Raw genomic sequence first — 17,769 nt, 5'->3', positions numbered from 1 at the left:
TCATCCTCTATTGTCCCCTTCTCCTCCTGTCTTCAATCTTTCCCAGCATCAGGGTCTTTTCCAATGAGTCAGTTCTTCGCATCAGGTGACCAAAATATTGGAATTTCAGCTTCAGTATCAGTCCTTCCAATGAGTACTCAGGACTGATTTCCTTTAGGACGGACTGGATAGATATCCTTGTAGTCTAGGGGACTCTCAGGAGTGGGTAAGACAAGACCTAGATTTAAATTTCAACTTGGCTTTGGATCAGGTGAGTGATTTTAGGCACTGAAGATTCCTGAACACTTGGGCCTTGAGCATGCTGCGTGCTAAGTCGTTTCAGTCATGTCTGACTCTTTGCAACCCTATGGACTGTAGTCCACCAGGCTTCTCTGTCCATGGGATTCTCCAGACAAGAATACTGGAGTGGGGTAGCCATGCCCTCCTCCGGGGGATCTTTCTCACCCAGGGATCAAACCCGCATCTCTTATGTCTCCTGCATTGGCAGGCGGGTTCTCTACCACTGGGTAGCCTTAGTTTCAGCTTTAGCATGTTGGTTAGGGCAGAGTGAAATAACACACAAAGGATCCATAACCCACTGTTCAGCACAAGACACATATTCAATAAATCCTGGCTCCAGTCCTCTGCTTTTGTTTAGTCACTAAGTCGTAGACACTTTTTTGCAACCCCTTGGACTGTAGCCCGCCAGCCTCCTCTGTCCATGGAATTTCCCAGGCAAATCCTTCCTTCTCCAGATCCTCCCAACCCAGGGATCAAACCCACATCTCCTGCTTTGTCAGGTGGAAACTTTTCCCTTGAGTCACCAGGGAAGCCCCTGATCCTCCATATGTTTTACTAAAACATTTAAACCAAATATTACTATTTATAGTATTTATATATGTATGTGGACTCAAAGACATGTTCCAAAAACCTCATTATGAGAAATAAATAGAAACATTTAATAAAAGAGAACATAGATCATCCAGTTAGGCTAGGCTGTAAAGTGAAGCTAGCAGTATACTAAATGTTCTCACGTGCGCACATGCAAACACACATACATACACACACACACAGAACTATGCATTATTAGTTTGTGATCTCATTTCTCAGATGTTGTGGCACTACTCAACACTTTTTACAAAGAAGAAATCACTTTTCTTCATATATCTACTAGTCATCTGTATTGCTTTTTTAGGACCTATTGATCTGCAGGAATAAAATGAAGAATATATTTGTTTTCTTTGTGGTAAATATAGCTTATCATTTTCCTTCTAATATTGTTTACTTTTTTAAAAATATAAAGCAATTTTTTGGAGGTATCACAGGCCCTGATTTCAAACTATACTACAAAGCTACAGGAATCAAAAGTGTATGTTGCTGCTGCTAAGTCGCTTCAGTCGTGTCCAACTCTGTGCAACCCCATAGACGGCAGCCCACCAGGCTCCCCTGTCCCTGGGATTCTCCAGGAAAGAATACTGGAGTGGGTTGCCATTTCATCCTCCAATGCATGAAAGTGAAAAGTGAAAGTGAAGTTGCTCAGTCATGTCCAACTCTTAGCGACCCCATAGACTGCAGCCTACCAGGCTCCTCCGTCCATGGGATTTTGCAGGCAAGAGTACTGGAGTGGGGTGCCATTGCCTTCTCCAAAGTTTATGTTACTGACACTAAAACAGATACACAGATCAATGGAACAGAATAGCCCAGAAATAAACCCATAAACACACAGTCAACAACAAAGGAGGCAAGAATATACAATGAGGAAAAGACCATAAATGGTGTTGGGAAAACTGGCCAGCTCCATGCAAAAGCATCAAACTGGATGACTTTCTCATACCATATATAAAAATAAACTCAAATGGATTAAATACTTAGATGTATAAATTTGAAACCATAAATTTCCTAGAACATAGGCAGTATGCTTTTTTTCTTTTTTTTTCATACTGTGTGGCCTGTGGGATTTTAGTTCCCAGACCAGGGATCAAACTCAGGTCCTTTGCAGTGAAAGCACAGAGTCCTAACCACTGGACTTCCAGGGAATTCCCAGGCAGTAAAGACTCTACCTGTGATGCAGGAGACCAGGGTTTGACCCCTGGGTTGAGAAGATCTCCTGGAGAAGGAAATGGCAACCCGCTCCAGTATTCTTGCCTGGAGAATCCCATGGACAGAGGAGCCAGGTAGGTTACAGTCCGTGGGGTAACAAAGAGTCAGACACGACTGAGTGACTAACACACAATAATACACACATGCTCTTTAACACAGGTCTTAGCAATATATTTTTTGGATCTGTACCCTCAGGCAAGGAAAGCAAAAGCAAAAATAAACAAATGCAACTAAATCAAACTAGAAAAAGCTTTTGCACATGAAGAAACTATTGAGAAAAGGAAAAGGCAGCCTACTAAGTCAGAGAAGATACTTGCAAACAATATATCCAAAACAAGGTTAATATTCAAAACATGCAAAAAATCTGCAAAACTCAGTATCAAAAAACCAAAAATCTGATTAAAATACAGGCAGGAGAACTAAATAGACATTTTCCCAAAGAAGACATACAAACAGCAAAGGGACACACGGAAAGATGCTCAACATCACTAATCATCAGGGAAATGCAAAAATAAGGATATCTTAAAAATCCACAAATATTTAAAACTATAGAAGCTACTTCTAAATAACTCCACGGGTCAAAGAGATCAAAAGGAAAATTATAACTCCTGTCACTAAATGAAAATGAATCAAAATTTGTGGAATGTAGCAAAAAGAAATGCTTAGAAAGAAACTTACAACTTTAAGTTCCAATATTAGAAAAGAGGAAAGGTTTCACACCAATGATACCAGCTTCTGCCTTAAGAAATGAGAAACAGGAGAGCAAACAAAACCCATGTAAGCAGAAGAAAAGAAATAATAAAGAGTGAAAAATCAATCAAACAGAAAACAAAGACTCTCTGATGCCAAAAAAATGGTTCTTTGAGAAGATAAATTAAAAAAACTGATAAAAGTTGTGTCTGACTCTCTGTGACCCTATGGACTGTAGCCCACCAGGCTCCTCTGTCCATGGGATTTTCCAGGCAAGAATACTGGAATGAGTTGCCATTTCCTTCTCCAGGGCAATCTTCCCCAGCCAGGGATCAAACCTGGATCTCTGGCATTGTAGGTGGCTTCTTTACCAACTGAGCTACCAGGGAAGCCCTGATAAACCTTTAACCAAATGCATTAGTTTGCTAGACCTGCTGTAACAAAGGAACACAAACTGAATGGCTTAAACAACAGAAATTTATCGTTTCATAGGTCTGGAGGGTAGAAGTCTGAAATCAAAGTGTCTGGGGCCTAAAAAGCATCTGTTAGGCCCATCTCCTTGGTTTATAGATGGGCTGGCTATCTTCCTATGTCTCGTCACACTGTTAACACTGTGTGTTTGTCTCTAAATTTCCCTTTTCTAAGAGCAAGAGTCATATTGGATTAAGGGGGACCCCAATCCAGGATGACTCAACTAATTAATTACATCTGCAATAGCTATTTTCAAATAAGGTCACATTCTGAGGTACTGGGGTTTAGGACTTCAACATGTAAATTTTTAGAGGTATTCAATTCAACCACAAGACCAATCAGGAAAAAACTAAGAAACAAGTTACCAATATCATGAATGAGATACCCTACAGATTCCATAGCTATCAAAAGAAAAATAAGGGAATATTATGAACAACTGTAAGTTAATACATCTGACAACACAGGTTACAGAACCAAATTTCTTGAAAGGCAAACTCTACCAAAGCTTACTCAAGAAGAAATGGATATCTTAAGTAGGCCTAAATCTAATTAGGACATTAAATTTTTAGTTAAATTTCTTCTCATACAAGAAAACTTCCTTAGGCAGACAGCAAAGTCAACCAAACAATTAAGGATGAAATCTTATCAATTCCACACAAAGTGTTAACTTCCCAGTTCCTCCTATGAGTCTAGCATTAAGCTAATACCAAAGTGGGAACAAAATTTCTCAAGAAATGAAAAATCATATCATAACTTATCAATATGGATGCAAATCTTAAAATTTCAACAAATCAAAATCCACCAGTAAATAAAAAATGATTATGTATTATAGGCGACCCCATGGACTGTAGCCCACCAGGCTCCTCCATCCATGGGATTCTCCAGGCAAAAATACTGGAGTGGGTTGCCATTTCCTTCTCCAGGGGATCTTCCTGAACCAGGGATGGAACCCAGGTCTCCCATATTTCAGGCAGATACTTTAACCTCTGAGCCACCAGGGAAGAGGTATTATAGGCAAGTGAGCCTAAATGTAGGGTTGGGTTAATATTTGAAATTCAACTCATGTAAATTCACCATTTAGCAGACTGAGAAAGAAAAAACCACATGATCATCTCAATAGATGAAAAAGAGGCATTTGATAAACTTCAACACTCATTCTTGATAAATGTGCAGCAAACTAGGAACAGAAGAGATCATCAACTTGATAAAGGTGGTGGGATGTGAGATGGACAGGATTGGATGTGCCTGCTCTAAAATTCTACTCTGCAAGCCAGGCTGGCCTAATAGCAGTGGAGGTCACAGAGCCTTTACTTTCTCTGATATTCTCTAAAAGATGATATAAAAGTGACTTTCAATATGTACATGATAAATAAAATTTATCCCAAAAATATCTTCTTGCAAAATCAGAGTACATCTTATACATATATACAGTAGCAATTACAGTACTTTTGGAAAATCTAGTCACCTGTATACATCTGACATCTGATCTGCATAGTACAATTTACCTAAGTCAAGGAGTATCCCACTTTCTAATACCCCTCCCCTCAATCCTGACTGATAAACCATTTTGATTGTCATTCAAAATGCCTTTGGGCTTTAATTTATACACGTATTGTCTAATTCACTCTCATATATACGGAGTTATTATCTGGCTTAATCTACTTGTGGCTACATGTCTGAATTGTTTTTTCCTTAATATGAAGGAGCTTATAAATAATTTATACCATTTACTGAGCATCCATCTTGTTTCATTTAGTTTCTACACCACGGTAGCATTATTCCTATCGAGGAATGTGTGGCTCAGAGGTTAAGTAGCCCACCTGATCTCACACAGCTGATTCCCAGATTATTAAGATTCAATCCAGGGTTTGGTGGATTTCAAAAGCTATGCTCTCTACATTAAATAGCCACCTCTGTCTTCCTGACTGCTCTCTCTTGGGGTTGCTCCCCTGACTGTGGAGATACAGGACACTGTTCTCCTCTGAACACAGCTGAAACTCTGGATCCACTTTTTTGTTCAAGATTATCTTGCCCTGTAAATCTAGAAATTAAACTTATTCCTGTTCCCCTGCAAATGAAGACTAAGGCCTATTAAAACCTTTCCATTAAAAAAAAAATCAAACTCTTATTATTTGGGGATTAAATGTTGTTAAGAGCACATTATTTATAGAATCCTTAAAGGGAATGAATTTGTTGTTAAAATCATACTCTGGAGTTCAACACTTCATATGCACAATAAATTTTCCTTAGAAATGCCGTTCACTTACACTGACAGCATTAATATCCGACACATGCCCAGTGAAAGACTGTCTGCACATTCCATCTCGAATATCCCATAATTTTGAAGAGGCATCGCAAGCACCGGAAACAAAAGTCCTCATGTCGGGACTCAGGGAGAGACTCATCACGTCTCCAGAATGCCCGGTGAACGCGGTGGTCTGCTGGGCGGTCTCAATGTCCCATAACGCACTATGGTCAAAAACAGACACAAATCATTAAGGACTGGTCTCCCCTCTTACACTAATTCCTACTACCACGCTCAGCCTCACACTGGTCATCTTCTGGAGTAAACTTACCAAGTTGTGTCTCCCGAACTTGTAACTATTTGGCTATCATCTAAAAACCGACAGCACGACAAGTAGCCTACAGCATAGAGATAACAAATGTTAGGTTATTACTGATTAATTTGATTACCATATAAAATAGTAATATGTATTTTAAAAATATAATACCTGGGCAACAAGTGTTTGTTAGTAAAATCTATAGTTCTACTTTTTTTTTAGTTCTACTTTTAATAACTTCCAATTCTGTGCTGCCTGCAACTTTATTTTACCAACAAACCCTCTCTTAGGTATTTACTGTGTCAACGACTATGAACGTTACAAACTTGAGTAAAAGACACAGTCCCTTCCACCTACTACAATTACCTAGGAGAAGGATACTCCTTAATACAAATATTATCTATAATCTATAGCAGACTGGGTTATGTACCTTGGAGAAATACTTTAAAAACCTCAGTGAAAGCTTCCTTAAAAAGGTGGATTCGAAAAAAAAAAAAAAAGAGGTGGATTCGAATGCTCAAAATTCACCAGTTTTTCAAAATATGGAAATAGCAGGAGGAAGACCATTATAGAAATTTTATAAAAAGCATAGCCAAACAGTACTTCCAAGAATTCAGAAAGGCTGAAACCGGTAAGTGGCAACAAACTCCTATGAACACTACTAACCAAATATTATACTGATGAACTATGGTGTGCACACTAATCAAGCAATGCATTATCACACAGTGAAAAAATACTTCATAAATGTATCTTGATACACACTTTCAATTACCTAATGAAGCATCCAAATGCCATAATTGTTATATAGGTTTGCAGAGAATAAAGAAAATCATATTTGCTTCTTTCTGTATTCATTACTATTTGAATTTTTTGCAATAAGTAATTTCTACTAAAAAATACTATTTTTAAAATAAAAAGAGAAGTAGAGTCATCATTTGTATAATTAGAAAAAGTCAATGCTTCTCAGATTGACAGTAATTTCCATTCTCACTTGACTAACACGCATCCTTTGGTCAGTTGAGCCCCTTTTGTCCCTCTTCCTCCTTGATCTTCAGAGAAGTCAAATTTGGGAGGAAAGGACAGTATGTAGCAAAGCTCACCTGTGTGACCCGGTAACTCTCGGCTCACTCTCACATTTCCCTCTCTGGTTTTTAAGTTATATATAGAGCAGATGTTGTCCAGTCCTCCACAAGCAACGTAATTACCAGAGGGAGCATAAGCACAGGTCATCACCCAGGAAGACCGCAAAGGGATAGCATGCATCTGCAGAACAAACACAACAGAAAAACTAAGATTACAAAAGTCATGGATTTTTCAAACCTATTTACAGTGAAGCAGATATTACTCAAACATAAATATAGCTTAAAAATAAGCCAAGTAAAATAAAGAATACAATGATCTGAGAAACTAATAAAAAAAAAAAACACAACGCACACTAAAATGCCCATTATATTTTCTATTGCAAATCATTTGGATTTAAGTGCTCTTTTCAGAAAGTATTCTTTTAGAAAGAACAAAGACACAGAATGTTTCAACACTAATAGAGCTGTTTGAAATATTAAGTGTAAAATGTTAAAAAAAAAAAATTCTTGGCTTTTTGCAGTAGTGTACAAAAGAGGAATTTCCTACAACAGAACACTGAACAATATAAGAACTGGAGTTGAATAGAATGGTCCTTCCATGAAGAGCTATGTTTTTCTAATAACTCATATTCTAGGCTTGAATTTGAACAATGGTAATAGTTTGCACTGATCTACTCACACCATTGTCTGATGTCGTATTACCCAACACCAAGCATTTGCAAATCAGGTAGCACAGTTTAATGTGAATGGGAACATCAAGGTTAAATCTCCCAGACACAGAATCAACATATTGTGTGATTACTATGCTCTCACTTAACCCAAAAGAGTATTTTTCATTTTAGGAAAATATTGCTGACAGTCACTGATTGACACCAAAAAACTAAGAAAACTATTATATTACAAATCTATCCTAGGTAGCTTTTAAATTCTCAACCAGGCTGAAGTTACTGTTTGCCTCACAAAATAGTACTTTTAAATCTTTAATGGAAACAGTGGTATAAGTGTACGTAGGATCTAAAAGTATTTGACTTGTGAGCGTTTTCTTGGAACTTTTCCACTACCACTCAACAACTCTACATCAGGAATTCTTTCCAGGAGACATTAGAAGAACCCACTAGTTTTTACCACCAAGGGATCTAAACAAGTTGTAATCTGCCTCCAACCTATTCAATCTTCTGAACAGCACAGAACACAAATCAATGCCTAACATTCCAGCTTATCCACAACTAAAAATAAAAACTATAAGGTCACTGTCACATTAGGAAATGGGAACTTTACAAAAATCATTTATATATAAAACTGATGCACACTATCTTTTAATATTTGAGTATGAAATATGGGACTCAAGACACATTGAACTATATTCCTAGAGTTGTCTTTGGGAATAAAAAAAGGGCTAAATATTGGAGAAGGCAATGGCACCCCACTCCAATACTCTTGCCTGGAAAATCCCATGGACAGAGGAGCCTGGTAGGCTGCAGTCCATGGGGTCGCTAGGAGTCGGACACGACTGAGCGACTTCACTTTCATTTTTCACTTTCATGCATTGGAGAAGGAAATGGCAACCCACTCCAGTGTTCTTGCCTGGAGAATCCCAGGGACGGGGGAGCCCGGTGGGCTGCCGTCTATGGGGTCGCACAGAGTCGGACACGACTGAAGCAACTTAGCAGCAGCAGCAAATATTAAAAGCTAATACTAGGCCTAAAGAGAGGACCTAAGTAAAAATTAATGGAATAAATTTATCCCAGGAAGAAAGTATAACCTTGAAGTAATAGAATAAAGGAAAGAATTGGTTTATCAAACCAAATAAAAGGTTATATAAGAGGATGATTAAAAAATTCTACCTTATTTGTTGTATAGCTATCCCAAATAATTAATTTTCCATCTTGGGAAGCACTGACTAGTAGCCTAGAGGAGCAAACACAAAAATAAGGTGACACTTAGAGGAAAAAAGTAGTTTAATTATGCATTGCATTAATGTAGAACAGTTCAGAAAAGACAAATATAATTTTTCTAACAAAAAACTTGATACCAGGAAACATTCTCAACTTAAAAAAATATATTCTGCATGCCAAAAATTGTCAACATTAAAATTTTTTAGAAATTTTACTAAAAATGTCTCTGGTTATGATTCAACTTTTTCATGGTGACAACATTCTAGGTATTATTCACGATTCTGGTAGCTCTTAGTTGACTGGCTTAGAATGTACTGACTTAAATATAATGACAATGAAGTACATGTAAGTCTAACAACCATGTTTCATTCAATCTAAAAATATCAATAGAGAGCCTGTGACGGAAAGGCTGTGTTAATGGCACAATATAGGCGATACCTCCTACCCTTGGGGCCTCTACCATCTGGTGGAAATAGGATATTTACTAAAATAAATTAGGTAAGTGAAAATAGTCAAAGGAGTAGTATAAAATAAAGGCCAGAGGAAAACAAATGAGGGACAAATAACTACTGAGTTACTCTGAGTTACTCAAGTAGCCTGGCAAAAAACACGTCTTGAAAAACGTAATTTTGAAAGCTGGAGAAATCTGTATTCTATAAAGAGGGCAAGTTCCATGGCAAGAGGTGGAAAAATACAACGGGTGTTTCAAGGTCTGTGAATTTCCCAGTTACACAGACTTCATAAGAAATGGAAAAAACAGTTGGGAAAAGCAGACTGGGCTTAAACAGCAGAAAGCTCTGTCTGCCAGGCCAATTAGGAACTCTTGACTGAAGTTACAGGCCACTGGATTTTTTGTTTTCTTTTGGAATTTTATTTTTCACTATGGTATAAAATTCAAAAGATACAAAAGGACAGATATACAGTGAAAAGAATCACGTTCTGTGTTCCCATCACTCAGCCACCCATTTCCCTTCACTACAGGTAAATAACGTTATCAGGTTCTTACGTAGTAATCACTGTAAGTTTCATGAAAGGGCAGATACAACCACAGGGTATGGGATGGAACTAAAGCTTTTTTAAAACAATTGCTATCATCAGCACTGAGTTGAGAAAAAAGTTAAGCAACAGGCTGATAATCAGAATGAGCAGAAAGGCAAGGTCAGACAGGTGCTTTGCTGACATTTCGTGTTCTATGAAGATTAACAGTCTTGAGGAAATTTTAAGTAAGAACCGTTAACATTTTCAAGTGATTGTATTTTGAGTTATGTATTTGCTATCTCAATGGTTAGATTACTTCTTATGTTAAATTTAAGGAAAAAAAAACATTTGGCCTAGCTTTACGTCGGTTGTTAGTTACGTACTTTCATTTATCCCCTCTGAAGAGGCACAAGTTCTATATTACTGTATTCAAGAATCCTATTTATACTGAGATATATACTGACAGGTAGCAACATTTTTAGATTCTCCTGGAAGAAGAGAAAAAAATGTGCAACGTCTATTAAAAATTGGTTGGGCTTCCCCAGTGGCTCAGTGGTAAAGAATCCACCTGCCAATGCAGGAGACATGGGTTCAATCCCTCATCAGGGAACATTTCACAGGCCACAGAGCAACTAAGCCCACGCACCACAACTACCGAGCTTGTGCTCCAGAGCCTGAGAGCTCCAAGTACTGAAGCCTCCACGCCCTAGAGCCTGTGCTCTGCAACGAGAAGCCACCGCAGTGAGAAGCCCACACGCTGCAATGAAGAGAAGCCCCGCTCACCACGACTGGAGAAAAGCCCATGCAGCAACAAAACCCAGCACAGCCAAGGATGATAATAAATAAATAAATTTTTTAAAATTAATTTTTAAAATATAAATTTATTTATTTTAATTGGAGGTTAATTACAATATTGTATTGGTTTTGCCATACATCAACATGAATCTGCCACAGGTATAAATTTTTATTTATTTGGCTATGCCAGGTCTTAGCTGTGGCAGAGGGGATCTTTGATCTTTGTTGCAGCGTGCAAGCTCTTTAGTTGTGGCATGCGAACTTTTAGTTGTAGCCTGTGGGATCTACTTCCCTAATCAGGGATCTAACCTGGGCCCTCTGCATTGGATGTGCAGAGTCTTAGCCACTGGACCACCAGGAAAGTCCCCCAAAATAATTTCTTAGTTAAGAAATTTTCCCAATTAGATGGACCAAATCAAAGGAACAAGTCAACCATTATGGAAGCAGGGTTAGACACTGTGTAGTATTGTCAGATACTCTGGAAAATGCACAGACCATACTGTAACCCTGTGACCAAGTCATGACCAGCCATTCAACTGCAATCCAGATGGCTGCTGTGTGTGTGCGCATGCACTCTCACTACACACACACTTGTAGGGTGTGGCTGGGGAATAAAAGATGTATTCAATGAAAATGTCTTTTTGTAATTCCATCCTTTATGAATTTAGGTAATGAATAAATTATAGCAATATCTGGTAACTTATACACAGCAATATTCAACAAATATTTCTTTATTACCTGAAATTTCAATGTTTATTATGCAATAAAACTACCATGACATGTTAAAAAACAAAGTATAATATCCCACTGCAAAGAAAAGAAATCCTAAACACTTTTCCTAAATCATTCAATAAAGGGTATTTCTGACAGGTAAATTTCTTTTCCATATTAAAGGTTTCTAAACTTTTAAAGTGTCAATGAATATTTTTATTAAGAGCAAAGCAGTCATATTAGATGCATTTTTTTTCAAACACTTCATAGATACAGGTTGTTTCTAATGGAAAATGCAAGTGATGAGTTAACGAAATAATTCTGCAGGCAGTTTGAAAATGGCAGGTACAAACCTTGAATCATATCCCCAGTGCATAGCATAGATTTTAGCTAGGTGACCCCTCAGCGTACGTCTCGTTCGCATCTGTATTCGACCCACGGAATCCATATTTGACGTGATCTTTAGGAAGTGATGAGAATGTTATTCTTTAGCTTAGACACAGCTCAAAAAATAAAGCAGAAACAATTAACTGGCACTAAAGTAGACATAAATGGACAGTTACTGAAGATATTTAAATATAAATAATTCCTATGATGCTCAAGAAAAAGTAGATTCATTTGCACACCTTCCAATAAGAACATCTTCTGTAGACTAATAAGTAAAAAAACAGACATACCGTCCAACCTTAGTAAAAAAAAACCAGCCACAAAAAGCTAATAGATGATCAAATAGTAAAATATTTATAATTTTAACTATTTAAAGAAAGCAAATTTTTGATTTAAATAGCACATAAAATATCCTTAATAAAAATGAGCAATTTTAATTAATGAAACTTTCCTAATAGTTTATATAAGGAAAAAAACTTAATCAGGGCATATCAAAAAGAAGCAGAAGCTACGTAAAAAAGAAACGTATATTATGTGAATCTACGTATTTTTATAGTATTTACTTTTTCACAGACTTTCATTTTCACAAGTATGTTTTAAAAGGCTCTTGAACAGCATCTGACAAATTACAAAGCCTTTTTAACAGAGATCTCATTTTTCTTTCAATTAAATCCTAATAAATAGAATCTGTCATTTGCATCATTGTCAAGCTATTTCATGAAAATTAGTAAAAGAAACTGAGGAAGAAAACTTTACCTGAACAAGTGTTGCATCATTACATGCTTTCCTAGCATCCTGAAATAAAGATGATTATACATTTAGACATGGAAATCCTAGATATGATTTAAAATAAGGTTTTCATTGGAAATGTAGATTTGAAATACACTCCTTAGTGTACTACACAATCTTTATTTTTAAAAGGCTTATTGAGAAAATTCACGTAACATAGAATTAACCACTTTAGTCTTTTTAATGTGTGCAGCTGGAACGGTTAGGATATTGACAATGCTGGGCAACCATCACCACCACCTAACTACAGAACATTTTCACCATGCCCAAAAAAAGAAAACCCTATACTTTGCAATTCCCTCTTCCCCCACCGCCAGGTGATCACTAATTTACTTTCAAATGGATTTACCCATTCAGGACAATGCACACAAATGGAATCACCAGTACATGACTTTCGTGTGTCTGGCTTCCTTCATTTACATGTAATGTTCTGAAGGTTCATTCATGTTGTATCATGTGTCAGTAGTTCATTCCTTTTTATGGCTAATATTTCATTGTATGAATATATTACATTTTGTTTATCCATTAATTAACTGGATGGACATTTATGCTGTTTCTACTTTGTGGTTTTATGATTAATGATGCCGTGATTACTCATATACAAGTTTTTGTGTGTATGTATGTTTTCAATTCTCCTGGGCATACAACTAAAAGTAGACTTGGTGGGTGAGATGGTAATTATGTTTACATCTCATCTGTTTATTTTGGGTTTTACTTCTATTGCTTTAGGAGACTGACCTAAGAAAACATTGTTATGATTTATGTCAGAGAATTTTCTGCCCATGCTCTCTTGCAGGAGTATTATGGTATCATGAATTATATTTAAGTCAAAGAAAATGACTTTAAAATATAGACTGTTACAAGAGACAAAGAAGGACACTACATAATGATCAAGGGATCAATCCAAGAAGAAGACACAATAATTGTAAATATAAATGCACCCAACATAGGAAAACTTCAACAAATAAGCCAAATATGCTAACAGTCATAAAAGGAGAAGTCGACAGTAACACAATCATCACTGGGAACTTTAACACCTCAATTACAGCAATGGACAGGTCATCCAGACAGAGAATCAATAAGGAAAAAGAGGCCTTAAATGACACATTAGATCAAATGGACTGAACTGGTATTTATGGAGCATTTACCTTCCCACCAACAGTGAAGAAGTGTTCTCTTTTCTCCATACCTTCTATAGCATTTGTTGTTTGTAGATTTTTTGATGATGGCCATTCTGACTGTTACGAGATAATACCTCACTGTAGTTGTGATCTGCATTTCTCTAATACTTAGCAATGTTGACCATCTTATTATGTGCCTTTTTACCCATCTCTCTGTCTTCTTTGGAGAAATTGCTATTTAGATCTTTCACCATTTTCATGGGTTGTTCATTTCTTTGATATTGAGCTATAAGAGAACTTTATGTAATTTGGAGATTAATCCCATGTTGACTGCTTCATTCATAAATATTTTCTCCCATGCTGTGGGTTGTCTTTTGTTTTATGGCTTATTTTGCTGTACAAAACTTTTAAATTTAATTAGGTCCCACTTGTGTTCGAGAATGTTCTAATTTCATTCTTTTCCATGTAGCTGTTCAAGTCTTCCCAGCACCACTTATTGAAGAGACTGTCTTTTCTCCACTGTATATTCTTGCCTCGTTTGTTGTACATTAATTTTTAGAGAAATGCAAATCAAAACTAAAATGAGATACCACCTCACACGAGTTAAGAAAGGCCATCATAAAAAGTCCACAAACAATGAATGCTGACGTGGGTGTGGAGAATAGGGAACCCTCCCACACTGTTGGTGAGAATATAAATTGGTACAGCCACCAAAGAGAACAGTATGGAGGTTCCTTAAAAAACTAAAAATAGAACTAGCAAATATTCAAGCATTCCACTCCTAGACATATATCCAGAGAAAATCGTAATTCAAAAAGATACATGCAAGACTTCCCTGGTGTTCAGGAGTTAAGAATTCACCCACCACTGCAGGGGACATGGGATCAGTCCCTGCTCTGGGAAGATTCTACATGCCAAGAGGTAATTAAGCCCGTGTGCCACAACTACCGAGCCTGCATGCAGCAACTACCGAAGCTCGTGCACCCTATTGAGAGAGCTCATCCTTCAGTTCAGTTCAGTCGCTCAGTCATGTCTGACTCTCTGCGACCCCACAGACTGCGGCACACCAGGCTTCCCAGCCCATCATCAACTCCCGGAGCTTATTCAAACTCATGGCCATCGAGTCAGTGATGCCATCCAGCCATCTCATCCTTTGTCGTCCCCGTCTCCTCCTGCCTTCAATCTTTTCCAGCATCAGGGTCTTTTCCAATGAGTCAGTCAGTTCTTCACATCAGGTGGCCAAAGTATTGGAGCTTCAGCTTCAGCATCGGTCCTTCCAATGAATATTCAGGACTGATTTCCTTTAGGATTGACTGGTTTAATCTCCTTGTAGTCCAAGAGACTCTCAAGAGTCTTCTCCAACACCACAGTTCAAAAGCATCAATTCTTCAGTGCTCACCTTTATAGTTCAACTCGCACATCCATACACGACTACTGGAAAAACCATAGCTTTGACTAGACAGACCTTTGTCAGCAAAGTAATGTCTCTGCTTTTTAATATGCTGTCTAGGTTGGTCATAGCTTTACTTACAAGGAGCAAGCATCTTGTAATTTCATGGCTGCAGCCACCATCCGCAGTGATTTTGGAGCCCCCCCAAAATAAAGTCTCTCATTGTTTTCATTGTTTAGCCATCCATTTGCCATTAAGTTATGGGACCAGATGCCATGATCTTAGTTTGATCTAAATATCTTAGATTGATATTTCTCCAAGCAATCTTGCTTCCAGCATGTGCTTCATCCAGCCCAGCATTTCGCAAGATGTACTTTGCATATAAGTTAAATAAGCAGGATGACAATATACAGCCTTGACGTACTCCTTCCTTTCCCTATTTGGAACCAGTCAGTTGTTCCATGTCCAGTTCTACATACAGATTTCTCAGGAGGCAGGTAAGGTGGTTGGTATTCCCATCTCTTGAAGAATTTTTCACAGTTTGTTGTGATCTACACAGTTAAAGGCTTTGGCATAGTCAATAAAGCAGAAATAGATGTTTTTCTGGAGCTCTCTTGCTTTCTTGATGATCCAGCGGATGTTGGCAATTTGATTTCTGGGTTGTCTGCCTTTTCTAAATCCAGCTTGAACATCTGGAAGTTCACCGTTCATGTATTGCTGAAGCCTAACTTGGAGAATTTTGAGCATTACTTTACTAGCGTGTGAGACGAGTGCAACTGTATGGTAGTTTGAACATTCTTTGGCACTGCCTTTCTTTGGGATTGGAATGAAAACTCAGCAGTGGCCACCGGACTGGAAGAGGTCAGTTTTCATTCCAATCTCAAAGCTCATCCTTAGGTAGGTTGATAAGTAGTCTGGGGCCCTTGAGGAGGAAAAGGTCCAGGGCCCTTGAATAGGAGAAAGGGGGTCTGAGGTTCTCAAGGAGGAGGAAAGGACTTTTTTTTCTACATTGCTTTGTATTAGTCAATATAACAATGTATCTTGCTTAAGGACATGTTTCTCCTTAGCAAGGACCTTCTCACTAATCTTGTTAAAATGTATATTGTGGGCGAGGGTCTGGTAAGATCTTTCTATTGTTAGTTCTAATCCTGTTATCTTATATTGTGGGAGTGGGTCTGGTAAAACCCTTTATTGTAACAAGGTATAAAGCTCCCTTGCAAAGACTAGGCGAAGCAAGGCACTCTCTGTCCCCCTTCTGATGTCTATGTCAGTTTTCTCTGTCCCCTTTTATACTTTAATAAAAGTCTGCTACACAAAAGCTCCTGAGTGATCTAGCCTGGTCCCTGGTCCCGAAGCTAAATCTTTGGAGATCACGAATCCGACATCGTTCGGATCACCGTAAGCTACCACTATGCTCCACAAGAGAAGCCACCACAGTGAGAAGCCCACACACTGCGACTAGATAGCAGCCCCTGCTCGCCACAGCTAGAGAAGAAGCCTGCACACAGCAACGAAGACCCAGTGCAGTCAAAAATGAATAAAATTTTTAAAAGACACAGGCATGTCAATGTTCACTGCAGCACCATGTACAACAGCCAACACATGGAAACAACCTAGATGTCCATCAATAGATAAATGGATAAAGAAGAGATGGTACATATATGTACAATGGAGTATTATTCATCCATAACAAACACTGAAATAAGGCCATTTGCAACAACAACAATGGACCTAGAGATTATCATACTAAGTGAATTAAGTCAGAGAAAGACAAATATTGTATGATAATTACTCATATGTGGAACCTAAAAAGATTACAGGGAATCCCCTGGCGGTCCAGTGGTTAGGACTCTGATTGTTCACTTCAGGGGACATGGGTTCAATCCCTGGTCAGGGAATTAAGATCATGCATGCCACACAGAGCCTGGCCTAAAAAAAAAAAAAAATTACAGATGAACCTATTTACTAAACAGAAAAAGACTCACAGACTTAAAAAAAAAATGTATGCTTCCCAAACAGGAAAGATGAAGGGACAGGGATAAATTAGGAGCTTCAGATTAAAAATACACACTGCTGCTGCTGCTGCTAAGTTGCTTCAGTCGTGTCCGACTCTGTGCGACCCCATAGACAGCAGCCCACCAGGCTCCCCTGTCCCTGGAATTCTCCAGGCAAGAACACTGGAGTGGGTTGCCATTTCCTTCTCCAATGCATGAAAGTGAAAAGTGAAAGTGAAGTCGCTCAGTGGTGTCCGACTCACTGCAGCCTACCAGGCTCCTCCGTCCATGGGATTTTCCAGGCAAGAGTACTGGAGTGGGGAGCCATTGCCTTCTCCGTATATACACACTACATATAAACTAGATCATCAACAAAGACCTACTGCATAACACTCAAATCTCTACTCACTATTCTGTAATAACCTATATGGGAAAAGAATCTTAAAATGATTGGATATGTTAAGTAGGAAGTTAGGCATGAGCGATGGGTGGCCTAGGTGAAAAGGATGCAAGCTAACCTTTAAACCCCATCCCAGACATGCCCAGGGGAGCTCACAGATAGACTACAAAAATAACCACAGTGACTTTTCCAACTTCTCACAAGTGCCTTAGGCACACAGTGGATACAAACTAACCACAGGGGCTTACTCAAGTAACCTTAGGCAGCTAGGAAGCCATTAAGGATTTATTAATGTTCCATACATACATACATCTGGTAACAACAGACTGAATTACAGGAAGACATGCGCAGCAGAGCCTGTTATATAATGTGCAACTGTCAGTCAGACTTGAATATGTCCATTTGCATTCCCTTTCCTGACTGGTG

At 38.2% G+C, this 17,769-nt stretch overlaps 1 protein-coding gene across 1 annotated transcript in view; it reads right to left on the bottom strand.

Moving 5' to 3' along the window:
- Positions 1–17,769, bottom strand: part of GNB4 (G protein subunit beta 4) — a 72,257-nt gene that overhangs the window by 8,148 nt on the left and 46,340 nt on the right. Inside the window, exons 3-8 of the mRNA XM_006054299.4 lie at positions 12,406–12,444; positions 11,616–11,722; positions 8,728–8,791; positions 6,902–7,064; positions 5,817–5,883; positions 5,508–5,709 (exon numbers count right to left, since the gene is read on the bottom strand). Coding sequence (XP_006054361.1) covers positions 5,508–5,709; positions 5,817–5,883; positions 6,902–7,064; positions 8,728–8,791; positions 11,616–11,722; positions 12,406–12,444 — 642 coding nt within the window. The remainder of the gene's footprint in view (positions 1–5,507; positions 5,710–5,816; positions 5,884–6,901; positions 7,065–8,727; positions 8,792–11,615; positions 11,723–12,405; positions 12,445–17,769) is intronic.

Source organism: Bubalus bubalis, chromosome 1, assembly GCF_019923935.1.
Source record: "Bubalus bubalis isolate 160015118507 breed Murrah chromosome 1, NDDB_SH_1, whole genome shotgun sequence".
NCBI lineage: Eukaryota > Metazoa > Chordata > Mammalia > Artiodactyla > Bovidae > Bubalus > Bubalus bubalis.
Note: the sequence above shows the minus strand (reverse complement) of the source record. Positions and strands in the feature narration are given on the sequence as shown.